Source organism: Cornus florida, unplaced genomic scaffold, assembly GCF_030987335.1.
Source record: "Cornus florida cultivar Cherokee Brave unplaced genomic scaffold, ASM3098733v1 CherokeeBrave_3.0.0_Hap2_Chr03, whole genome shotgun sequence".
In the NCBI taxonomy this organism is placed as follows: domain Eukaryota; kingdom Viridiplantae; phylum Streptophyta; class Magnoliopsida; order Cornales; family Cornaceae; genus Cornus; species Cornus florida.
This window is the reverse complement of record NW_026775573.1, coordinates 8,220,410-8,248,139: the sequence shown is the minus strand read 5'-3', so window position 1 is coordinate 8,248,139 and position 27,730 is coordinate 8,220,410. Positions and strand designations below refer to the sequence as shown.

Here is a 27,730-nt window from a genome sequence, read left to right as displayed (position 1 = left end):
AGAGGACGGTTGAGTGGTGATGGACGAAGGCGGTGAAGCCAGATAGTTAGGGATCAGATGGTCAATGATGGAGTGAGAGAACAGATTGAGGCGCAAATTCTATCAACCCTAAACATAAAAAGGTTTATATACAAAGACAAGAAAAGCTTATTTGCATAATAATCACAAACTCTATATACAATTACAATATGACCCCACCATAAATAAATATCTACATATAAATGTGCTACATAAAATTACAATTTGAACCTAACTTTTGTATATATTATAATTGGGTGTATACATATATATATATATATATATATATATATATATATATATATAATCGAGTATGTTCGTAAACGCATTATCAAGCCCAATTCGTAAACGGTTCATGAGCAAACGAGTCGTGATGTTCAGATTCGTGAACGGTTCATAAGCAAACGAGTCGTGATGTTCAGACTCTGCTCGTTTATAAATCAAGCCTCATAATTCGACTCGAACTCGATTCACTTATTTAATAAACGAGCTTGAGCCGAGTAATTAACGAGCCGAGCCCGAGCCTTTCACGAACGACTCGACTTGTTTGCGGCCCTACTTTTGTGGGATGATATACCACTACTTACTTGTCAAAATACACGCGCACACACATAGGATGGTAGAGGCAGGGAAATTGCACACATTGTCATTGAATGGGGAATCTGAGGTTCTCTTAACGAAAATTTATACACAATTTAAGAACATGAAATCATTGAATATCAAATGGAAGACTCTCCCTCTCATCAATTGGGGAACATCCGCCGAAGCACATCTATCAACAAGACAGCTGCGTCTTGGTTCTGACCAGCCTTCCAAACCTTGAAGTCATGACCAAAGTAGGAAGCATCACTCCATCGCTTCAGTGAAAGCATTGAAAAAGGCCCCTGTACAAAGCCCTGAGGATCCATATAGTACCATATTAAGCTTTCGGTATTATCATCAACAACCTGGTTTTGACAACCCTCCGTTTCGTTATCATCATCGCTCAGATCAATCACCAGAGGAGCCCTAACCCGCTTGTCCATAATTTCGTGAAAGCTTTTGTTCCCTCCTGAATTTAGAAGCTCCGTCTGACCACCGCTTTCGCTCCTTATCACAACTGGTGGCCCTTTCTGCTGTTGGGCAAAATCAGCAGGCTGACCTGCTTCAGATGAAAATGGACAAACAAAATCAAGGGTATTGAGTTTTTGTACTTCTCATGTAGATAAGAAACTGAACAATAACTAATTTAGTTGTAAAATGAGTAGGAATTTTTTCTTAATTGTCCGATCAATAGTAAACTTAAACCCTAGTACGCTTTAACTGCAGGCAAGGCTCCACCCAAAGGGTGTCTTTACGGTCTCAAGGACTTTTGAAAGTCCCAACCTCCTCCAACTGCAAGTCTCTCGGCTTCTTTGAAAATAATAGAAAAACAAGTATGGAGAAAAAAGACAGGAGGCAAAAATAAGAAAACTACAAAACCACCATAAATCATACCTGTGGTATATGCACTCTTTATTAGTGATTTATACGAAACATATCATGGTGGACTAGTGTCTTATTCTCCTAAAATTCACTATAATCTGTCACATTCGGAGTGATGAGTTGGTACAAATGGTATGGATAACCAGTGGGTATAATTTCCTACACTAGGACTGATAATTTGATAAAGATTTCAGTTATCAGGAAAAAGACACATACAACAACAACAACAACAAAAACACTCCATAAAAATGCTCACATCACTAAACAAGATGTTTTAGATATTTGTTGGAGCTAAGGTTTTTTGTTTTTGTTTTTGCCCCTCTTTTTCAGTTCCTAGTTCTAGCCATATCATAAAGAGCATCAGTGCAAAATGCTCTTTTTTTTGTCCAGCTTGTTGCCATATCAAGAATAAAATGGAAACGCAGACCTTTTGTTGTCCTGCTTGCATACCTGATATCTCAGAGTCATGAAATTTCCGTATAAATGGAACATCATTTATTCATAACAGAAATTGTAATTACCTGAAAGAAAACGTAATTAGCAAACCTAAATATTAAAGCATTGCCATTTTTGTAGTCTCGACTCTTTGACTGCACAGTGATTTCATTTATTGTTATGTAAAAAAATGTAAAGATCTATGGCCTAGAGCCAGAAATTGATATCCAACACTAAATTTGTCACCTAACAGTACACGATATTAAAATTGTTTATTTACTTTACTTTAAAATTGTTTATTTACTTTACTTTTTTACCTTTTTTGAAAAGTAAAAATATATTAGAGAGTATTCAAAAGGGGAACACATCCCGAGAGCTATACAAGGGCCGAAGCCAAAAAGGAGGTCTTAAGGACCCAAGGGACCCAAAAAATCAACAATTTCCTCTATAGATATACAATTTCTCCCCATCACCCAACTAAAAAGAGAATTAATAATAACACATTTCAAGGCCCCAATGGAAGATTCCTTCCCTTCGAAAGATCATCTATTCCACTCATTCATTTCTCCGCTTCTATAACTCAAAATGGAGAAATTAAAAGCCGCCCTAATGGCAGATATAAGAGAAAAAGAATCTGCCTGATCTAAGTTAGATACAACGGGAACTGCTAGAGAGTTGATTGAGGCGTGGAGAGGTTGCCCTGTGGGGGCTCTCAGTCAGGATGCGTGGAGGGCTACGCCGCTTTGTGTGTGGTGGTGTTTATGGCTTGAAAGGAATAGGAGATTCTTTGAAGGAAAGGCTTTGTCGATTTCGGTGCTAAAATTCTCGATTATTTCTACTCTTTTTTGTTGGGTTTCAGGAAGAGATCATTGTTCTTTGGAGGAAGTAGTTGATTTTTTAGCCTCTTTGAAGGCTTGAGGCCTTTGTTGTCTTTTGTATTTGCTTGGGATCCGCTCCCCTTCCGAGCGTTTTTTTATAAAATTTTTACTTATAAAAAAAAAGTTAGATAAAACGGGAACTAGAGTAAGCATATTTGTAATTGTGGGAGTGAGTGCAAGGGGGGATCAAGAATGTGGTAGTATTAAATCCCATAAAGCCATCACTGAATGCCATAAATCAATATATATGAATTTTCTTTTTCTAAACCAAAAAAATTATTTTATTAGAAAAACCGATGTATCTACTACTTATGTATATATTTAGTTTGTATCCTAATATTTTGAAATAATATGCCAGAAGATTATATACATGTATACTTTCATTTCTCTCTCACAGAAAACAGTCCGTGGAACAAATTGGAGGTGAGCGACTGATGTTATTTCTTTTACGGGAATCCCGTCTGACCTAGATCAGTATTTCCATGTACTATGTTGATTTCAATCAGCTGGAACTTTATTAGGTGTGGTTTCATTGGTTGAGTTTGAGTTTTCTTCTGAAGGGAAAAAAATGGATTTCTTTCTCTAAAAACTGCTGCTGCTGCATTGGGACGGCAACGGGCGGGTTTAGACAAACCCTACCCCAGCCCGTTAACAAATACCACACCCCATCTGCGTTCAAAACCCGTCCTGGGTTTTTGCACAAGTTCCCATTAATAGACGTTCCTAGTCTATCCCTCACAGTTTAATTAGTAAATCTATCTCTTCTAGCCTCTTAGCATCCATCTCAGCATTCTCATTTCAGTTACATGAATGTGTTATTCTTGTTTATTTTTAATTGCCCAACACTTTGCCCTGTATAAGATAGTTGGCCTAATGGCCGTCCTATGAAATTCCCTTTTAACATGTTAGGTATTTTTTCGCCACATAAGAAAATGTTTCACTCTTCCTCCGATCAATTTGAACTAATCGAACAAAAACAAGGAATTCTCAATTGTGCCGAAAAGGCTTTATCTTGACGCAACTAGTCTCCGCATCTATACTATATCAAATAGCCCAATGCGCTACTGTACTAGTGTTTGTCAGTTCTTTGCGAGCCAGATGTTTGTCAACCAACTACCCAATAACTATCAATTCAAAAGGGATGACTCAGAAAAAGCACAAGTATACCAATTACAAAATAAAAGAGATATCCAAGCCAGACGTTTGTCAACCTACTACCCAATAACTATCAATTCAAAAGGGACGACTCAGAAAAAGCACAAGTAAACCAATTACAAAAGAAAAAGAGATATACAAAATCATGGCAATATATAGGCATTACATTGATTAGTCATGCAACAGGAAATGGTGGTAGGGTAGAACAAGAACTAAGGAATCCAGAGCATCCAGAAGACATGCAAGATAGAAGGAATACAAGAGAAATATGTAAAGGCTTGAATGACATATATCACCCATTCACAGCTCTGGTATATAAATATACTAAAAGAGCACGTTTTAATATTACAAGGGAAACTAAACAAAATCACTGCAAATTCTATGCCTAGACATATGTGTAAATAAAGTCAAAATTCATGATCTAGGCTATCACATCTCAACTAATATGGTAAGTCACATCCCGTGATTCTAGGCTATCATACTTGGCTACCACTCCACCTCAAGTTGGTGCAAGGATATCTGAGACGCCCAACTTGGACAATACATCTTCAGACATAGACTTGCCAACGCCCTTAGTAGGAATGTTTGCAAGCAACTGAGCTAGTGACAAACGGAGTGCAAATTTTAACCATCGATGATCTTCTCTCGAATGAAGTGCCGATCAACCTCAATATGCTTACTCCAATCATGCTGAACGGTAAAGTGAGAGTGGAAGTGACACTGGAAGGCACAAGTTTGTGGTTAACGATTTCACCCGTAGCAACTCACACACTCTAAGTGTCATAGCCCTATACTCTACCTCAGCAGTACAACATCTTGTTTCTTAATGCGCCAAGTAACCAAGATGCCACCAACAGTAGTACAGTAGCCCAAAGTTGACATCCCATCTACTGGCGGATCTAGGGGTGGGCTTTGGTGGGTTCAAGCCCACCCCCAAAAAAAAAATACTATTTTTTTACAGTACCCAATTTTAGCCTAGCCCAAAAATAAAATAAAATAAAATAAATTTTACTAGTATTAGCCCACCGAAAGAAATATTCGCCCACCCCATTGATAATTCCTGGATCCGCCCTTAGCCCATCTGAAACTGATGTTGCTTAATCAGCATCTATCCAGGCCTCAACTCGCAAGTGACCATGATTGGCAAACAAAAAAAATCACATCCCAGACACCCCTTCAGGTAGCGAAGGATCCAAATAGCTACATTAAGGTGAGGGGTGCGAGGAGAGTACATGAATTGACTCACGACACTCACGGTATAAGCAATGTCAGGTCAAGTTATGGATAGATTCATAAGCATCCCAACAAGTCGCTTGTACTAACATCCAACAATAACTCCCCCTTAGAATCAACCATGCTTAATCGGACTTAGGACGAGTGCCAAACTAGCTAGAAGCAAAAAGCAAGTTAAAGAACATAAATGTCAGCCTTAGAGCAAGCTACCTCAATGCTAAGGAAGAACTGAAGGAGACCAAGATCCTTAATCTCAAATTGATAGCCAAGATAGCTCTTAACCTCAACAATTCCGATATTGTCATCAACGGTAGGAGCAACATACGCAATGAGAGCAACTACCTTACCACTTGAATGACGTAAGAACAAGGTACAATCAGTTTCACTCTAATGGAAACCAAATTGGAGCATGGCAGTGCCAAAGCGATAAGACTAAACTTGAGGAGATTGCTCGAGGCCATACAGGAAGCGACAAAGACGACATACCATGCCGAAATGAAAAGGAAAGCGAAAGCCAAGAGGGGGAACCATATACACCTCCCCCTACAAGTCAATATTGAGAAAGGAATTCTTGACATCTAACTGAAATAAAGACCAAGATACAATCGTAGCAATGGAAATTAATACGCAGATGGATGGTGTTCATCCTGCCAACAGGAGCAAAAGTCTCCTGATAATTTATGTCATGGGTTTGAGAATAACCCTTAGCAACCAACTGAGCCTTATAACAAGCAACTAACCTATTTGGACTATGCTCAACTGTAAGCACCCAACGAAAACCCAAGGGCAGGTCACATTATGCAAATATTGTCTGCTTTGCACCCTATTGACGCTCTCGGATTTCAAAATGCGCATCACATGTAGGAGGCATCCCCCTTGTAAGTGCCAACAACTTTTCCCCACCAAGAGATGTGGGATGTCACATTCCTCCTCTCGTTTCACCAATTAAAACAATATCATCAAGAAATAACATATACCATGGAATCTCAACATAAATGTGTCTTGTCATGCCTCCATTCTAAGGCAACAATTTACGAGATTAAGTCGACCCCCTGATGTAAGGCTCCAGTATTTGAAAATTCACTTGTTACCTCTACCGTCATTCCAACTATTTCACACATCAACATAAATGTCATTTCTTGTGTGAAATATATCCCTTTATGACTCCTTTCTTTCCTAAAACCTTTTATATTAGATCACTAGGAACCCTACCATATTCTCTCTATATTAGAGAAAATTATATGAACTAGTTTCAACTTCTCCCTATTTCTTTCCATTAATAACCTCAACAAGAAAATAGCCTCCATCATTGACCTCTTTGACAAGGATCCATTTTTAAACACTTCAGTTTTCAGTTGTAGTTGTTCAATCACTCTAAGTTGTTATAATTTTATTAAACAATTTGCTAGCCAAGACACACCTTCATCCCCTAAACACTTTCAAACCTAGGAATGCTATCTACTCCCAAAAGCCAACCTGATTACACCTTTCTTAATAAATTTTAACCTCGTAGTCCTTGATTCTATGAAAAAATAGGTTATTCCTAAGGTTATTATATTAATCCTAAACTTTCTAAAAGATTTTTTTTAATTCTGAAAGTAACTTTTCTATCTTTCTTTAATTTGTCCATTTTAATAAAATCATGGAATCTTCATTCTTGATGTATTTAATGATTAAAATATTTAGACTTCCTTTCCGTAGTTTAACAAGTTTATATCTATTATTATTCAGATCTTTTGCACCCAATTTAGAATAGAGAATATCATATGCTCTATATTCAACTTCTCTCACAACTTTTTAGCTTCCTTACTGGCATCTACATGGGCAATAAAAGATTGACGACGATAAGAGAAAAAATTAGATATCAGGAAAAAAAAAAAATCTACAAAGGCATACTTCAAGCAAATAAATGATTTACTGTTAATAATGCACCTGTGGTAACTGCATTTCCAGAATTTTGCACTGGCAGAGTTTGATCTGCTTCCAAATCACAAGTCGAGATTTCTGCAGCACCCTCATAAGTTGATCCCGGCAAACCATTATTGTATTGTTTCCCACTTCCTAAGTCCTCCTGCGGTATAGCTTCCGGCTCTAATTCATCAGCAATTACTTTCGGAACTTCAAGCAACAGTCTTGACTGTTCAGATGGTGTCTGCAGCAGCTGCTTTCTCTCCATATACTCTTTTAGTGTAAAAACTGAAGCAAGTCAAGGATCCAATGGTACTTTTAAGGCAAGTTTATGTCTGGATTACCCATTTTGTATGTATTTCCTGTCATTGGATGTCATTGGAAGATTAAAGGAGCATTATTTTAGCAAAGAGGTGTGGACTATGGAAATGCCTTGCCTGTTTTGAAAAATTACAGGCTTATTGAACAATTGGAAACCTAGCAAATTATTGAAATGGGGTCCCAAGGAAGAAGTTAGCCAATAACCAATAAACTAGTACTACACAATTATACATAATATACATATGCATACATACATAGAGTCCTATAGGTCACACTTGATGTTAACTGCTCAATAACTTCTCATAGAACAAAGTTTGCCTAGCCACAGTTGACAAGCTACCTAAACATTCTATCATTAACTAAGAAGCATGGATACAAACACGACACTGCAACGGACATATGTTAGAAAAATAGGACAAGGGCACAACAAGCACACAACCATAAATTTATATTCTTCATATAAACATTACGTTATGTTTTTTTTATATAAATATTCAGAACACTTTCTTATAAAGGCAAGGGTGATGGTGGTGTATGATGAGACATCTTGTCTCCATGTTGTATCTTTCTCTATGCATCATCATTATCATGCTTGCCTATATCCCACATGAAAGGGGCTGGCCACATGGATTCTCTTTTTCCATTCTTTCCTATGGCCATGTCTTCTCTTAAATTTAAGTTTTTTAAGCAGTTTTTAATTACTTCATCCCATGTAAGCTTTCCAGCCACTTTGTCGCTTACATTCTGAACAAACAACTCTTCCTCTTTTAATAGGTGCATCATTGGCTTTACGTTGAATATAACCATACCACCTAAGTCTACATTCCCTAAAATTATGCTATACCTAATGTTCCCCTCACGCATTCATTATTTATCTTATCTCTTCTAGTGGTTCCTATCATCCAATATAGCATCCTCATTTCCACTACATGAATACATGTATTTGTGTCTTTTTAAACACCAAACACTCTCACTACCTACAATATTGCTGGCCTAATAACCGTTCTAGAGAATTTTCCTATTAATTTATTTGGTATTCATTTGTCACAAAGGATACCGCTAGCATGCCTCCATTTTGTCTTTCTCTAAGCAATAAAAATAATTATTGTAGGATTTATAAGTTTCGGATAAGACTTGCTTTTACCATAGAAAAAAAATAAAATATACCATACTTGGAGATTACAATACCTTGAGGCTACTTTATATACACATCTTTCGAAAAATTACTATCATTAGAGGCAGTCATTATGTCAAGTTTGTAAAGACAACAATCATTTGAACCATTACAAAAAATAAATTCCAACGGAAGCAAAGCACGCTCCCCAGAAAGCAAAAAAAAAAAAAAAATGGTTTTGAAGTAGTTAGTCCCAAAGGTTTAGCATGAAGCCTTTTGGCACCACCAACCAAGAAAATAGTTCCATCCAGACGATATATAATGCCTACTCACCCAGATGTAAGTTTCAACTATTATTTCAAAGCAAAGCTATCATCTTCTCATTCATATCACTCTTCCATTGATAATGCCATGATCTAGCAGGCACACCAGTACTTCACCAGTCCATGTTGTGTCAAAGATTTTTGAAAGAAAGAGGAGAATTAGAGTACTAGCCAAGACTAGACTTGCTCCAAAATTAGGTTACTCAAATTACAATATTACTCCACCTGGAACATATATTATTTCTCAACTATATGTGTACAAAAAAACATATATGAACAAAACAACCTACAAAAAAAAAATAATTATAATAATAATTCATCTCCCTACTTTAGCTTATGTAAACCTTAAAAACCATCAAAAAAATAAATTTCAAGAGTTTCAAAAAAAATGTTTTAAGGCCCAACTTCTTCCAAAAATAAAAAGATGATAGAAGACAACTTGGCTCTATAAGAGTCTCAGTAAAAAAAGATTCGACATAAAATAGCTCATTTTTGTAAGCAAGTCTTACCCTTTCACCAGTAATCCTGGAATGACGTTGCAACTCGACTTGGTCTGGTGTTGTGATATCTTGTGCTTGAAATGAGACAAAACTATCAATTAAAATCATTGATAGTTTTGCTTTATATATACATAAATATGTATAACTGAAACAAATACTGTCTCAGCCCCTGGAGACGATTTTGCGATCTCTTCTTGGTCTTGGTAAAAGCATTGAACCATACTCCACTTAGAGACTTCCATAGTCACATATAAATTTCAAATTCATGCATTTCTCCCTTTGATTTGGATGACCCATAAAACAAATATAGAAACCCCCAATTTTTCTACCAATATCAAGATTTTGGTCCACAACTATGATAATTGACAACAACATAACCATCAAAATAAAATAAATCCAATTGTGGCCTTTTAAAAATTCTAATCAAGCATACAATCTAGGATTTGGTCAGCGTTTAACTGAAATCTCACCAAGGCATAATAAGTATAATAACAATTTCATAAATTCGGTAGACAAAATAAAATACAAATAAAATGAAATAGCAAATGATCCAACTAGAAAAGAATATATTGCATTTGTAAAACAAAAAACTCATGTCACCCAAATTCAAAATTTTCTGTTCACAAACTATGTTTTGCAACATCAAAAAGATCAATGCCCGGAATAAAAAAGGATGACCTTTAACAGAACAACTGTGAGGAAAATAAAAGTAGATAAGAATATTATAATATCACAAAATAATTTTCTTTTCCAATTTTTGCAGCCAATAAATATCCATGCAAACATTATCAATCAACATTTTTGCCAAAGAGCGGGATGGTCTTCAAAGATGAACAGTACTATCAAGATATAGGGAAACACTTGCAATAGTGATGCATACTAATCAGCTATCATCAAAGGATATTCTTTACGCCATCCCTTCTCATTGGCTCGATCAATGAGGTTTTGCAACAATACAATTTCTCTCACAAGCCACTGAAACCAATACAAAATAATGAAGCAGAAAAGATCAAAATGAGAAAAAGGAGAACAACTTTTTTAATTAAAAGGATAACGGAGAATTCAAAATTAAGGGTGATGAAATTGAATACAGGGGGATGAATGGATAGTGAGAGCAGTGTTCTAAACTAATGTGACAACTAATAACAGCACATAGAGGATCAATTATACTCTAGGGATAAACTAATGTGACAACTAATGAGAAAAGGGATCCATATCATTGGATGGCAACAACTTCTATGATGTATCCAAATTAGTTATAATTAGCCCAACTCTCTAACAACAACGATTTTATAAGATATATACAACGTTATAGGTGTTTTGAAATATCGGTTGTCTTCTGCCAGAATTCTTAAATGACATTTTCATAAAAACAATTGCAAAATGGGGATCTTATTTTTGAATTTTCAGTTATTAAGCAGACATCCAACAAACCATATGTTGACTGGGTTTAGAAAACCAGCAGAAACTAGTGCATACCTTTGACTGGGTTTTCCCTCTATTCATATTACTAATATTGAATGAACTGAAATTACAATATCCCTCCAACAAAAAGGGTAAAAGAAAAGGAAAAAAAAAAAAACTATATTGATTGTACATTCTCTCTTTTATTTCCAAATTAAATTTAGTGTCTATGTAGATATAAATACACAAGCAAATAAATATCCCTGTGTATCTATGTACATATGCATGCCAAGATGAATTATAAATCATGATTTTACCATCAAATGAAATCTCGTCCTTGGCCCTACAGTCTCTGAAAGGACTATTGACACTTCATCAAAATTATTAATTCAACCATTGCTATATGTTATATGTAGTAACTGATATTTTACAATGCGACTGCATCAGTCAACATGTCAGGATATACTAATATCTGTTGAAACCCTTTATTTTGTTGACCCATTGATGGATACAATAAATTGCTACATCAATATATTAACATCTAACGGGCTAGCACAGTGCAAGAGAATCAATATACTAAGCTACATCAATATATTAACATCTAATGGGCTAGCCCAGTGCACGAGGATCAATATACAAACATCTATGAATGATAATATTTTCTTACTGTAAATTGAGTAACCAATGCATTACTATAGATTCCAAAGTGTTACAAGAGCTTAAATTCCAAGTATGTCAGTATAAAACATACATTCAGGAATAATTTTCACATATAATTAAGGGTTATTTCTGAGTCTTTTGGATTATTACTCGATGGCAGCATAAAGTCTCAGACTTCTTTAACTGCAACTTCTCCATATGTTTTCTTTCTCCTCTTCACTCTCACAGTTGGCACCTTCATTTATTTTAGAAGTTTAAGAAGTTAATATCCACATTAAGATTTCTACAATAAAAATGCGTAATATCATATGCTAGAGATCTTTAGTTACATATTATGCTACGATTAAATTTCTGAAAGTAGTAAAAATGTTGTACATTCATGTGTAAGAAACAGCAATTTAATGGTGCACCACCCGAGAATGCCTGCCAACAAATACTTTTACCACTAAAATTGAAATGTTCACAATTAGTAGATTTTTTATCATGACATTCCCGGACATTTTTTGTTCAGCAATTTCTACTTTATTGATTCCTGAAGTTCATTTTGGAATGTCCACATGTAGGATTAAAAAAAATCACAAATGCATATATCTATTAGTACATTGAAATATACATTCATATATCAGTAAAAAATTCTGTTTTCTGTATTTTGACAATTTCCTCTAGTCTGAGAAACCTTGGGTGCCAAACTATAAACAACTAATAGGAGATGAAAAATAAGTGAACAAAGGCAAGATAAAAGCAATACCAATCTCAAAAATCATTTTCTTGGTGAGACAAAGAATACATACATGCTTTGTTATATCCTCATGTAAAATCCGTGCCTTCTTTTCAAACTCCACCTATTAAGGAAAGCAATCTAGTCAAAAAATCAATGGTGAGAGCAAATTTTGAAACATATTATAGAAAAAGGAACCTAAGAACTTAATCCAATAAACATCTGATACTGATATTGAACCATACGCCCATAACAGATCTGCTTTCCAGAAATGTGGTTTCCACAAATATACAAATTTTGTTTTGACTGGGTAAGTCCCAGCTCTCGATGCATATTGGAATTACTCAAATGACGGGTATAAATTGTATTTGCAACTCATTTGCATATATTTTCTAAAATGAGAAATGTCTCTAATGAAGGAGAAATTGGATATGACGTTAATCACATAATCAAGACAGGATGGGTTAAACGGACGAGTGCCTCTAATAAATTGTCTGATAGGCACATCCCATTAAGATTGAAAGGGTTGCAACTCATTTACTATGTATTTTCTAAAATGAGAAATGGCTCTAATGAAGGAGAAATTGGATATAACGTTAATCACAGAATCTAGACAGGACAGGCTAAATGGACGAGTGCCTCTAAATTTTTTTTTTTGATAAGTAACGAGTGCCTCTAATAAACTGTGCAATAGGCACATCACCTTAAGATTGAAAGGGAAGCTCTATCGAACAACTATTAGACCAGCCAAATTTTATGGCACAAAATGTTGGGCAGCTAGGAAACAACATATGCATAAAGTGAGTGTGTCAAAAATGCGAATGTTGAGATCCGTGCAGTAAGACTAGAAATGATACTGACTCTGAGAGATTAGAGGTCCTATTTGGTCTTGTGTAGCTTTTGAGAGATGCATTCCCCTTCTGAATGCTTCTTTATATACAGTCTTACTTATCAAACAAAAAAAAAAAAAAAAGATTAGAAATGATAGAATTAGAAATTATCACATTTGGGAGACGGTTGGAGTAGCACAAATTGGGGATAAAATAAGAGATAATCGGCCAAGATGGTCTAGACATGAGCGAAGAAGACGTTTAAGTGCACCAGTCACAAAGAGTGACATAGTCCACATTAAGGCTAAAATACTAGGGGAAGAGGAAGACCAAAGTTAGTGTGGAAAAAGTTAGTAAGGAAGGATATGATAGCATGTCGTTTGAAATTGAAATTGAAATATCCTAACAAGGATATGATAGCATGTCCCTGTGTGAGCTTAATGATCCCAACAAGGAACTTCGAAATTGAAATATCCCAATTAAACAAAGCATTTTACCAACTTTTGAATTCACAATATATATATTAACTTAAATGTGTTACACACACAAATACAAATAGATACTCTGGTATGTGTTTTCGTTTTCTTCATTTTCCCCAAAGGTTCATCATTCAGGAGTTCCATTGTATCATCCATGCGTATAATTTTACTTCAACAGACATTACAATGCATCACTTATCACGCGTACCAGCATTCAGACCACTGCCAATACCTAGAACCATGAACACATAAGCAAGACTCAAACGTCATGTTTTAAGCCACTCAAAAGAGTATTGAAGCTTACGGTTGTGTTGTTTATTATTTATTCCTCGTGAGAGAGGACTGCATTATTCTACCCACTATGTCACCTTACCTTTAGACAAGCCTCTAGTTTTTACAATTTTTTTTTTTTTTTTTTTGATAAGCAAGATTTCATTATAGGCGCCCAAAAGGGGGAGCGCTCCCAAAGACAACAGACGTAGATCACGAAGACAAGCCACTAGTTTCTGTGAAAGCACGGCTACTTAGTAACAACGTGCAGAGTTTAACGATCTCACCAAAGATGAGCAACATGCAGAAAGTCTTTCTTTCTACATTAATAAACTGCTTTCAGTTATCTCACTCATCACTCAATAGTATCTTTCTTTAATCATGAAAAATGTAAGTTACAGTAATTGTAGAATGGAATTTCTCTTAGAGAAACAATAACTTTTAGGATAACATAGTTACAGAGGTCATATTAATAAGTAATAGATTAAACTAATACATAAGAGAACTTACAACAGTTGGCCTCTTGAGCAAACCAGATCTTACTCTCTGACATAAATCCTCGCATTCTTCCTGTAAACAATATGACAAAGCTAAGATCCTAGCAGAATGCATGCACAATTACTCAACTCACAAATATACAAATTTCCGTTTGCACACACCAAAAATGCATGTACTAATGGAATGCAAGTCTTTTGCCCACACCAAAATGCATGCCAGATTGCCATCCTATACATGAACTAATGCTTAAAGCAAAGCATTTGATGATCTTAAGAAAGTCTGTAACCTTCATTTCAAATAACGGGCTGATTGAAGAGCTTGATATCACTAAGATGCGAAAACAAATAATTAAGGACCACCTGAATAATTGAAACCCATTCAATTAAACAATCAAAACATACAAATTGATTAATCAGAGAAGGAAGTTCAAAGCCTGAGGTTCAAAAAGTATTCAAACAACTTTTGATCAAGGCAACTACTATTGTTTTTTCAATGTTTAAGAGATGAACATACAAGTTCAGTATATGTCAATATGTTAGTCAAGTAATCACACAAGAAATATAAAACAAAAAGTATGAGAAATAGGGAACAACAATATGCAATATCTGTCCTTTTCCTTTTTCCCAATATTGGATGATTTATTGATGCCTAATGAAAATTTCCTTCAATAAAAGAAGCTCAGATATCCCATCTGCATAGAAAATTAAGTCAAAATTACCCTTGTATAAAATCCTTTCTGCCAAGAATTCCACCAAATCAACAACCCTCCAAGTCCATAATAAAAACTAATGAACAAAATCTTTAGCGGTAATTTCGTTTTCTTTTGTATCATTGGATAACATATCTTTCCCAGGCCTGAGAACACCTCAACATTGCTTTTCTCATCATTTTTAAGAATGACAATTTTAAGAATTACATGGATAGATGGAGGGGCTTCTGGCCTCATTCTTGAAGCACATCTGCCCAGAAAATGTTTTCCAATTTACAAGGTTAGAATTTAAGAGTGAATAGAGAACTAGCTCAATGTCTACACTCATTAATTAAAATTGACTCAAGTTGAACTCAGAATAGTTCTAATTGATCGGCTTCAGGTTGGTGACAGAGCAACATAAGTCCATTCAATCGAGTTTAAATGTACAGGAACAGTTCCATAAGCTAATTACCTCAGTGAAGTTATCATCTGACAGCTTGCAAATGTTAATGTCCTTCACTAAATTAGAGACTTGAAGCAGAATCTCTGATCCAATATCACCAATTCCAGAGGCATTCCTTACACCTATAGAAAAATAAATGATACCACAATATGAAAACTATCAAACCTAGAAAAGATAGAACCAATGAAACACATATCAAGAGAAAATAGTGCCAAATGGTAGGGGATGCATAAGAAAATAATTGGTAGATGTGGCAAAAACAATGCCTCAGATATCAACAGAATAATTATGCTACTAAAATGTGTTTCATTAGCATGATTTGAAAGAAAATGTGACTCTTGATTTGAGTCCCTTTTGCACTCGGTAAGAACAATTTTACTTCTCAAAAAATTTTATGATTTCCCTATATTCAGCAGTAACCAATTTTTCATGGCTGTGGCCCCAGAAATACCACTAACACAGAGACGAGATTTATTCAAAGCAACTCCTCATTCTTAAACAGAGGAAACACAAATAAATGTTTGTTGATGATACGAGTGTTGAACATGGCATAAATATTCAGAGATGGGCTTGTTTGTTTGTGTGTGTGTGTGTGTGTGGTTATGCAGAAGAAATATGGACAGTAGCCTTTCACACGCAAGTTTAGTAACAGTTGTGAGTCAGTCAAAATCGAAAGGCCTTAAATCTTGTGACCTTGAGCCATTCATTGGGAATAAAAAAATTAGTTGATGTATTAAGAGAACATTAATGCACACAAAATTAAGCACACTAAAGATGAATCGGTTGACAGGATTGTCTTAAATCTTGTCAAAACTAGTGATATCACAGGATATATCTAGAATCTTGAAGATCACAAGATAGATCACAATGTAGAACTCATTATTTTAATTCTTGCACAAGATGAGAAAACTGAAATGAGATCGCATAGTTCTAAAATTTTGCAGTATCTTGTGGTAGAAAATGATGAACATCACTCAGAAGCACAAGATGTCAAAAAAAATATCAGAATAATGGTTCGCTAATCCCTCCCAAATATCCCAAATATGATTGTCCATGCCCAACAACAATGATGATCTTGTTGACCATTATATTGACGGCAATCCAATAGAGAAGATGGATGGCAAGGTCCTCTACTTCCTGCTCTTGACACTATTACTAAATAGATGTTTCAGGGTTTGTGTGGAGTTTCTAAGTGCTGAGAGGTTCATTTTGCTCGGAAAAGCTAACAGATTGATGGAATGGAGTGTGTATGTAAGCATAGGGGTTTCAGAAGGAGATCAACTGAAATTAGGGTTTAGGGTAATACCTAGATTTTATGGTGGAAATTGTGAGCAGTAGGCAAGGTGGATGCACTAGAGATGAGAGGGGAAGAGCCTTATGCTTCTGTAGATCGCTCAGGAAAAATTGAACAGGCAGGACTTTAAAGGAGTGAAGCTGCCAAACCGCAAACTGGAATGTGTGCTTTTGATTCATTACTCTTTTGGGTCTTTGGGGAATTTACCTTTTCTTTTAATTATCTTTTAATTATCTTGTCCAGAGTCGAGATCTTACCCCAAGCAGCAATCCACACAAAAAAGGCCACCCTAAGAGGAGCATTCGATTGCCAAACCGTTTTCCACGGGAAAGTGGTAACGTGAAACCCGAAAAGGCAGAAAAAGGACCGGACCTAAAAAGTCTCCTGCAAAGAAAGAACCCAAGTCAAGGAATCCGAACCAGTGCCATCCTTCCTGAACTCTTAATCTCATATACTTAGAGAACTCATCCCAACCCTTCCCAATGGATTTCCACCCCACCACGCCGACAACAGATCTGACTGGCCTAGCTGACAATCCCCCGCTCCTCCCCAAACTGACATGAAACGACCTTTCTCCACATTCTATGTCTTTCACTGCTGAATCTCCATAACCACTTGCCTAGGAGTGCCCTGTTGAAAGGGACCAATCTCCTAATCCTTAGACCTCCCAACTTAAAGGGCTTGCAAACCTACTCCCACCAGACAAGATGAAATTTAAACTCCTCCCCCCGACCACCCCAGAGGAAGTTCCATTCCATTGAAGCATCTCAAGTCTTCCAACAATAGAGGAGGGGATCTGGAAAAGCGAAAGAAAATAAGTTGAAAGGCTGGATAAAGTACTCTTCACCAAAGTAACTTTTCCTCCCTTCGAACGATATTGATTTTTCCACCCAGCCAACCTTCTCTCGAATCGCTCAATCACGAAGTCTCAACTTCCCACCCTCCTTGACAAGTCACCCAAAGGCAAGCCCAAGTAAGAAATAGGTAAAGAGCTCGTTCCACACCCTAAAACAGCTACAAGATAATTCAGCTACTGAACCTCCCCCACAAGGACAAGCACACTCTTTCCCACGTTAACTTTCAACCCAGAAATAGCCTGAAAACAAACCAGGACACATCTCAAATATCTTAATTGAGAAACCTCTGCCTCACAAAAAACCAAAGTGTCATCCGCGAAAAGCAAGTGAGAGATCTCCAACTGATGAGATGCATCTGGACCAATCTTGAAGCCCCTTATGAGCCCCAAGGCCACAGCCCTTCTCATTAACCTACTAAGAGCCTCCATAACAATAACGAACAGGAAAGGCAAGAAAGGGTCCCCTTGCCTCAAACCGCGAGAACTGTCAAAAAAACCCGGATGGAGACCCATTCACCAACACCGAAAATCTGACAGACGAAACACATGTTTCAATCCATCTCCTCCCATCTCTCTCCAAAACCCATCCTCTCCAACAGATAAAACAAAAAATTCCAGCAAACATGATCATAGGCTTTCTCGATATCCAGTTTACATAGAACTCTAGGAACCCCACTACTACGCCTATAATCCACACTTTCACTGGCAATAAGAGCGGAATCCAGGATCTGCCTAGCCCCAGTGAACGCATTCTGAGACTCTGAAATGACACCGTCTAGAACCTCCCTCAATCTTAACGCAAGGACTTTAGCAATAAGCTTATACATACACCCAATCAGACTAATAGGTCTAAAGTCCTTTACGTCAGAAGCATCGCCCTTCTTAGGAATAAGAGTAATAAAAGAAGTATTCAGCGACTTTTCGAACCTCCCATTCGAATGGAACTCATGAAAAGTGCTCATAACCTTCTAGGAGTGTAACTCATGAACCATGGATTACCCCATAATTGAGGTAATCAATAGTTGACTCTTGTATTACCCTATATTTGAGGTAATCAATACTAGACTCTAGCATAATAAAAGTAATCATACATGTAATTTGACAATAATTGATGCAATTTACTATAACTATGCAATTGACCAACCCCCAAATTATGCTCCAAGTGGACCCCATATCATCTAGCATTGTGCTAAATTAAAGCTTGAGCCTTAGAACCCCTGTTTCCCACGCCTTTTAAACTTTAAAGGCTGTTGCCACTGTTCTCTACCATTAAGCCCAGCCTTCCTCACCATATGTCCATTTTCTAGATCCAACACAACCTTTCCATTTATCAAATCCGACCTTTTTTTCCCCATTTTTCTGATTATTGAGTCTGCCCTCATCCTCCACAAACAAATCTTTGCTCCAAATCATCATTAATCTAATGGCAAAGGATTATAAAGCCATTGACGTTCTCCATCATGATGTCAGCCCTTGGTAAAGGTATGTAAATTTCCAAATTCTCTGTTATATTTGCACAATCCGACCACAACAATCACTAAACCAATCAAATATATTTTTGGTCCATAAGTCAAAAGGTCGGCATCAGAATCAATCCAACCTTCGAAAATGGTTAGGATCAATGAGAGAAAAAAAGAGAAGCTGAAAAAGAAAATAAAAAGGAAGCCATTTAGAAGAACCATCCAAATTAAAAGAGTGATTTAGATTCAACCTATCACCAAAATTCTCCCCAAGTCTTCTTTGGACAACAAATTATTGATGAAAGTTCGGTGCAACAAACCACAAAAGCCATGGACCATATGTGGGCATAAGGCCCTTTATGGTTGGTCCAGACAATCTATAAGACAAATCCAAGTAAGCATCTTATATGGATGTGCCGCAGGTCCCCAAAGACAGGCACAAGTAACAGGATGCATATCTCGAGAAAGGGGGCAAAAAGAGCACCTAAAGCTTAATATGGCCCCCCACTTCTCCAAGGCAATGATAAATCGTAGGAACCACCTCTTTACAGATAAGCTTCGTTACCGGCATTTAAACTTACAAGAACTTAATCTGTATAGAAAGTCTCAACAACGTGGCCCCAAGGTTGTGCGACGAAAGTCAATAATTCAAAGACTCTCAAGAACTTCCTCCCTGAGGGTAAGTCTCGAGCGAGACCACAAGACCCTCAATTATGAATGTGTCTTCGGGATGACCATAAGCACTTGAGAACCTATTCTGTATGAACAAGACTCATGAGAACTTCCTCTTTATGGGCAAGTCACAACTCTCATGGAACACCACAAAACCCTTTGAGAACTCTCATATATATAAAATAAATAAATAAAAAATCCAAGAGTTAGACAAATATATATGTAATAATCTCCTCTCCATAAATAAGTATTGAAGAAGACAAAGAGAAACCAAAAGCATCATCTACTGTCAAACATATTATTCAAGTTGGAAGCAACTCACGGGAATCTAAACAGTCCAAAAGGATGGTTAGGGTTCATGGACCATCAGGAAGAGGACCATACGAAGAGTGACAGTCCTGTTAAACCCCAATCTGATATGAAGAAAAGCAAGAGAGTTGTAGTTCCTTACCTTTATCCTCAATAAAATAAGATCAGTGTCCTCGACTAACCCTTCCCCTTTGAAGCTTCTGTTAAAGTCCTGTCCCATTTAATGTTGTGATTATTTCAGCCACATTGTGTTTCATCACAACAAATGCGCAGCCATCCTCATAATTACTTGCCCAGTCCTACAGGAGAGACCCTAAAGGTCGTCTCATCAAGATGACGAAATTATGTTCACATCATGACCCACCCATTCATAATTGTGTAACCTTTATGATGCACACTAAGGCATTTAGTACAAGCTTAATAATTAACCTACCAAAAAAAAGAGACTTAAGGGTCCTCGAATTTCCCTTCCATTCATTCTCGTGATAATCTCTCAAACGTCCACCTAAACATCAAGCAACCGGGGTGTGACGACCTTGTGGGCGGGTGCAAGAGGCACTGGCAAGCTACCACACTGGCGAACTAAAGGTGCACAATCCCACATCGTCTGGGTGTGAAAAGGGAAAGTGATATATAGGATTTGTACACTCTAATTGGTATGAGACCTTTTGGAGTTAAACCCAAGAACAAAACCGTGTTGACTTGGGCCAAAAGCAAACAATATCATACCATGTGGTGGAGTGGGTCGTTACAAATGGTATCACAACTGGACCCAGCCGAAAGTATGGCAACGGGGACATTGAGCCCCTAAGGGGGGGTGACCATGACGACCTTGTGAGCGGGCGTGCTGTGGGCGAGTGCAAGAGACATTGGCAGGCTACCACACTAGGCGAGCTACAAGTGCACAATCCCACATCGCCTGGGTGTGGAAAAGGGAAATGTTATATATGTAGGATTTGTACACTCCAATTGGTATGAGGTCATTTGGGGTTAATCCCAAAAACAAAACCGTGTGAGCTCAAGCCTAAAACGGACAATATCATGCCATATGGTGGAGTGAGTCGTTACACGGGGTGTAGCATAATTGCTCTCTCCCTAGAATATCACCTAATCTTCCTACGAGCTTTCATTATCCTTTGAAGTTTCTTTCTGGACCCACCAGACACTAAAGTTGTTTCCTTCAACAATAAAATCAACAAAAATATTCCAACTCAAGAATACTCGAGCAACATGGGTTTCTTAACCAATCATTGACCCCTCATTTCTTTTTCATTTCATCACCCTTCGATTCCTACCACAATAGCATTGGTTATTAGCACATAATATTTTTATGCTGATTTCCAGAAGGAAAAAAAATATACATATTTTTATGCCAAAGTATTACCGATATAATTATGCACTTTCCGAAAAAACAAAAATATTTCTCAAAACGTTGTTATTCAACTACCAAGAAACCCAATTGATCAGTCCACCTTCACATTCATTTTGCTAATCATCTCTCAAAATAAAACTTACAACGTGCTCTTTAAAAGTCATAAGACCTGGTTTAGCAAATGTATTAAAGGAAAAATCATAAAACACAATTTAAAAGAGATGGCAAACAATAGTCTATTGGGGCATCAAGTGAACCAAACACTGCAACTAACTCGAGCTCTACCCCCCAAGAAAGTTCATTCAAGCTTGTGTAAGTAGATAATGGGACAAGCTCAACCACTAATAATGTAATTGGTGAGCCAAGTCTGAGCAAGCCAAGCTCAGCTGGAATTGTGAATAGAACATCTATGAAGTTAGTATGAGCTTAAGTTAAAGGTATATGACAAGAGGACACTCCTCAGCTCAGACAAGAGAGCAGTAAAGAGAGAGAAGAGTAACAACAAGGACTTGAAGAGAGCATAACTAAACTAAAGAAAACAAAGAGGTCTAAGAAGCCATTAATAATAATACGAGATAGAAAGCATCATTGCACAAAGTTATATATATATATATATATATAGAGAGAGAGAGAGAGAGAGCAAGCACAATGGTTCTGCAAGTCCTCTCTACTCCCTATCTTCTTCCCTCTTTTGATTTCTCTTTCTACCCATATCTCTCTCTCCCTCTCTCTGTCTCTCTCTATGTACATGTATATGCACACTCTTAATACAAACAGAACTATATCTCAAAACTTGAGGATTAGAGTTTTTGCAAATTTGATTGGAGGTCACACATTGATTTTTGCCAATTAAAGTTGCGATTTAGGGACTCACCCATCACATAATGCATATTTATCAGAAGCATCGCTAATGAAATTAATTGTCAATTATCAGACAAATTTATTTCATTTATATAATTTTTCTTTTAAATTGCCATTCCTTGTAGTGAATCCTATATGCAAAGAAAAATATTACTCCAAAAATTGTACAAAACTTTATCTAACAGCATCTAAAAATTACTGGCAATTAATAGTTTCTGTGAGATCATGTGTAGATCAATCTCATACTTAAACAATAAAAAGTTTATAACCCACACCCAATTGGCTTGACTAATAGGACATATGTCCAAACTGTGAAACTCAGATAGTATTCTACAAGAAAGAAGTAGAATCCCTAACAGAACCAATATGAATGCATACATATGACAGCAAAAATTACCTGAAACTTGAACAAGCTGGTGCGAGTTTTTCTGGAAGTAGTCATTTGGGTCGGATTTGATCCTTACAAAGCTTCCCACTATTTTATCTTCAAAGATTTCTGGATTTTTGAGAAGCTCCTGAACTAAACTCCTTTTCAGGTAGACAAGCCGAATGTTATCAAATAAAATAGCTGCAAAACAGCTTTTTGGGGTTTCAATAACTTTTTTCTTCTGAGGAGGAGCTTTTTTGTCTAAACTGGAGACTTTTTGTTGTTTATAAACACTTTCCTCCCCTTCTTCAGAACTGTACAATTCATCCTCTGTTTCATTTTGGTTTTCAGTGAAGTGAGCTTCCAGAAGATCATTGATTTTAAATCGACCAACTGATTTCCTTCCAAAAAGATAATGAAGCCTCTCATCACACACAATTCTCTTTTTTTTTGCCGGGTGAACAAGCTTATTTTCTTTTACATAATCGTTGATGATGGCACTCACATCATCTTGTGACAACTGCTTGCTGGTATCTTTACCAACTGATTCTAGAAATTCAATGAGAGGTCTAGATCCCCACCCTACAAACTCAAATTTCTTTGACCTAACCTTTCTCTTCATCTTCATAGGAAAGGACTGCTCTTTAGAGTCTTCCATCCAAAAAAATGGCACATCTTCGACTCTCTCATCCATGTCTTTAATATAATATACTAACCCCAAGCTAGTAGAGCACCCTCCCCTTCAAAATATGGTAGATACCCCACTTAACTCCAAAACAAAATGATGAAAGAAAAGAACCTACTCAAGATGCACCATGAAAATATTTAGATTCATCTCCATAGCCAGACGTAACCAACTGATTCATTCATACCCTCCCAAGAGCACTACAAATAACAAATATACAATACCGACCTCATTAAAATGATAAATGATGGATGCAAAATGAGTACTCTAAAAGAGGATAGAAAATCGCTTACTACAAGTTCGCTAAATTCCATTTGCCGCAAGCATATAATCCTTTTCAAAATTCTGGATGAACAGCTGTGAGGGAATGCCAAAAGAATACCTACATTAAACCAAGCATCCAATTTGGTTACCAGGTCTAGTAATTAAAACAAGCAAAAAAGCTATAGATGATGAGAAGGTAATTGAGGTCAGAATTCAAATTTGAACCCTCCCCCCATTAAAACTTATTTTTAAATATATACATATGTGGTAATATAATGTTAAAAGTATAGATTAGATAGGAATAGAAAAGGTAGGAAATGAATGAATAACAAATTGTTCGATAAAGTTTCGCGAGACGAAACAATGCCAAAAGAATGGAAGAAAAACATTATATTACCAATTCACAAAAATAAAGGAGATACACAAATTGAGGCAATCATCAAAAAATAAATTAATGAGTTGTTTTAAACTATGAGAAAGGCTAAGTAAACAAAGATTAAGAAAATAATCCACAATGTCCAATAATTGATTATATAGGACCTGAAAAAGTAGGAAACGAATGAACAACAAATTTGTTAAATAAATTTTAAGAGAAGAAACAATGCGAAATGAATGGAAGAAAAGCATTATAATACCAATTCCCAAAGATAAAGGAGATTCACAAATTGTGGCAATCGTCAAAAATTAAATTAACGAGTTGTTTTAAAATATGGGAAAGAGTAATTGAAAAAGGATTAAGAAAAGAATCCACAATGTCCATTAACCAATTCAGATTTATGCCAAGAAGATCCTCCATAGAGGTCATTTACCTGATTATATAATTAGTAGATGAGTGTATAAACAAACAAATATATATATACACACACCTGGTTTTCGTCACAAAACAAAACCAAAAAAAAAAAAAAAAGTACCTAAAAGTCAGGATTGATGCAAATCAAAGCACTTTCCAATTATCCATCATTTTATTCGAGACAGGCCCACTTACTAGAATTGCTAATGCTTCAAAATCAAATCATTGCCATAAAACACTCAATATAATAGTTCCAGTAAAACGAAAACAAAAACAGAAAAACAATATAAGAAACAGGAAAAACAACGTGTCTCTGTCATTTACCCAGTCCCCTGATCTAGGTCAATGGACACAGTCTCAACCTGAAAGGTCCAAACAAATTCTTCTGTCAGCAACTAGTGTGCGGCATGAGCCACATTCTGCACACACTTCAACTCTGAAACTGAGCAGTGAGAAACTTCCTTTCATTCCTACAGTGAAGGAGAATGTATGCATCTCTTTGTAAGGGTAAAGCAAAGCAAGCCATCCCCATTGTGTATTTAAAAAAACCTAACATATTTTCCATTCCTACCATATTTTCCATTTAGTTAATTCATCCCAACTTCTTACGACCTTCATATTTTTGTTAGTTTGATTCCAGAGATTGATCATCCAACGTTAGGATTGATCAGATGCCACCCTAAAACACCTGCGTTGCAAAAACTTTTTTATTGCAAGCAATTGTAGTCTTCTCTATATCCTTTTATAATTATCAAAAGTAATAATCTCAACTAGAAGAAGAAAAAGAAGGTTTAGTTTTATTGATATTTACCAATAGAAAATAACATAGTAGTAAGATCATGGAGGACCCTTAATGCTTAAAAGCATCCCAAAAAAATTCAGTCAAAAAACCACGTAAATAAATAGACATTGATAGAAAATGAAAGAAAAAAAAGATGTGGAATCTATATGACAAAGGCAGGAGAATAAGTATAAATAAATCCTTTCTCAGGTGATAAAGTCAGACGGAGGTTTTACCATAGACTTGGATTTTCGTCTTCTGTATGATCAGACACCTTCTTCAGCCACTTGACTATCAAAACAAATAAATAAAGAATAATCAGGGAGTGGGAAATAGCATATGCTATTTATAAAACAGCAGCAGCATAACTTGGGTGATAAATCATGCAAATGGGTAAAGGGAATATAGAGCAGCCCATTGCCCCAAAAAAAGAAAAATAAACAATAAAAATTGGTACCCAATATATATACACACACGAACAAATAAAACAATAATAAAGAAGAAAAAAAATTGTTACCCAATATATATACACACACAAATAAAACAATAAAAAAGAAAAAAAAAATGTAGAGCCTTCTGGAAATGTTAACAATTTTAGGTTTTTCTTGAAACTACATATATAGACTTTCTAAAATGAAATTTTATATGGCTATCGATTTGCCTAACGACTCCATTCATGACCTAGCTTATTATTTTAGTTTCACATGAAGTTAGAAACAGTGCATAAAAGGAAAATTATTGAATAGGAACTCCACAAAATCACAAGCAGTTCATTTTTGTCATATATGTTATTTCGTTTGCCATCATTCAAACAACACGAGTTAAGAAAGGAAAGAACATAAAAGCAAAAAAAAAATAAATAAAATAAATATAAAATTAAAGGAAATGTGCTGCGGAATTCAGTTCAGAGAAAAAATAGATTAAGCAGTTGTATTAAGCAAGTAATCAGTACCTTCGGTTCAAATGTTTCGAATTGTTACCAGCTACAATAGATGAAAAATGTCGCTCTCACACACACATAAATATTATATATACAAACACATGTATGTATGTATGTATATAAAGAGGGGAAAAAGAAGGCGGTGTACTGGTTAAGTGAAAAGACACCACAGAAGAAGAAGACGTTATAAGCTAGGTTTCCGAACTCCAAAGTGTACTGAAAACGGTCAGGAATCTCTCTTCGTATTACGCACCATATCAGGGAAGTTAGAGAGAGAGACAGACAGACAGACAGATGTGGAGACTGGAGAGAGACAGCTGAGGAGAGAGAGGATAATTACTGCTACCTGTTGATTTGGTGAATAATAAATAAAAAAAAAAAGAGAAATGATATATGCACTCCTTGTTTGGCCAATTGCACTCCTTCTCTTGTCTTTTTCTAACAAAATTACAAACATACCTCTAATACTTCACTGTTCTAATTACTACTGTGTGTATAAATTAGAGACATTTATGTCAGTTCATTTTAAAAGTTGAGTGGCATTTGACTAAAAGATGAGTGTGAATATAGGCTCCCATAAAAAAATTGGCAAAATGCAAACTGCATTTACAAATAACTCCTTAAATTCAAAAGATTTCCTATTCATGACTTTAAAATTTTGAATTGAAAAAATGATTTTTGAATAAAAAAATTTCCAAAATTAACTCTTATTCAGACCTTGAAAATTAATCTAATTGACTAATATTAATATCCACAAAAAAGTGCAAGTTGGTAATAATATAGGGTCAAGGAAAGAAAATACCCTAAAGTATGATTACAAATCATACCATACCTCTCACATGAAAAAAAAAAAAAAAAAAAGACAAACAAACTTCTAAAGTTTAAATTTGGTACAAATAGGTTCATCTCACAAATTTAAACCTTAAGTTGATAAAATTAACCTTATAGAACTATTTTATAAAATATATAAAAAATAATAATTTTGTAAAATGACCGAAAAGGACACTATTAGAGATGTCCCTCTCATGCAAAAAATACCCCTAAATTTTCAATCTGATGCAAATAGGTCCCTTTAAAAAATTTAAATTATAAATTGACTAAATTACTCTTACCAACCCATTTTATAAAATATATAAAAAATAATAAATTTATAAAATGACGAAAAATGACACTATTGGAAGCCGCCGGCAATGGACAAGTGAAGATAAAAATAAAAAATAAAATACATAAATAAAGTTCAAACTATAGAAAACAAATTTTTTTCCAAACTTTGAAAACCAGTGCACATTAATATTGGGATTTTTTTATTTATTTTTAACAATGTTGGTACAAAAAAATAATAATAATGAAGAAAAAAATTTAGTAGAAAAGAGTAAACTGGAATCTCAAAAAATTCAAATCCTTGTTCTACAAATTCTCAAAGTTTAAAATATATATATATATATATATATATATATATATATATATATATATATTTAAGGTAATAAACACATAACATCCCTATACTATGAGATTAGTAGCATATATCCCCTTGGGCATTTTTTGAAGAGTAAAACAGCAAAACCGATATTACAATACTAATTTATGTCAGATAGGGTATTTTTGCACAAGATGAATAGATTATGAGTGTTTTTTGCACACTTTTTTAAATAGGGATAAAAATATTACGCGGAATATATTTTATGGATATTTTCTACACTTATTCAAATAATATAAC

General features: G+C 35.6%; 1 protein-coding gene across 2 annotated transcripts; it reads right to left on the bottom strand.

Moving 5' to 3' along the window:
- Positions 1 to 635: 635 nt before the first annotated feature.
- On the bottom strand, positions 636 to 26,358 carry LOC132299317 (uncharacterized protein At5g08430). 2 transcript variants are annotated; one of them, XM_059795848.1, is made up of 10 exons: positions 26,026 to 26,358; positions 25,310 to 25,364; positions 23,532 to 23,620; positions 22,584 to 23,438; positions 15,372 to 15,484; positions 14,221 to 14,280; positions 12,205 to 12,255; positions 10,254 to 10,324; positions 7,116 to 7,372; positions 636 to 1,162 (listed from the first exon to the last, which is right to left on the bottom strand). In XM_059795848.1, the coding sequence occupies exons 4-10, from the start codon at positions 23,245 to 23,247 to the stop codon at positions 762 to 764; spliced, it is 1,617 nt and encodes a 538-aa protein (XP_059651831.1). In that variant the 5' UTR covers positions 23,248 to 23,438; positions 23,532 to 23,620; positions 25,310 to 25,364; positions 26,026 to 26,358; the 3' UTR covers positions 636 to 761. The 2 variants fall into 2 exon arrangements, with proteins under 2 accessions (XP_059651831.1, XP_059651832.1); XM_059795849.1 differs by having other exon boundaries at positions 636 to 1,159; positions 26,026 to 26,356.
- Between the last annotated feature and the right edge of the window lie 1,372 nt (positions 26,359 to 27,730).

Bases quoted from the DNA above. Each gene is read 5' to 3' on its own strand.
- LOC132299317 (XM_059795848.1), bottom strand. From the start codon at position 23,247: ATGGATGAGAGAGTCGAAGATGTGCCATTTTTTTGGATGGAAGACTCT. The intron at 14,281-15,371 runs GTAATTAGCTTA...TATTGTTTACAG, and splicing joins CAGATGATAACTTCACTGAG to GAAGAATGCGAGGATTTATG. The intron at 7,373-10,253 runs ATATCCTTTGAT...TTCAGTTTTTAC, and splicing joins GAGAAGGGATGGCGTAAAGA to ACTAAAAGAGTATATGGAGA.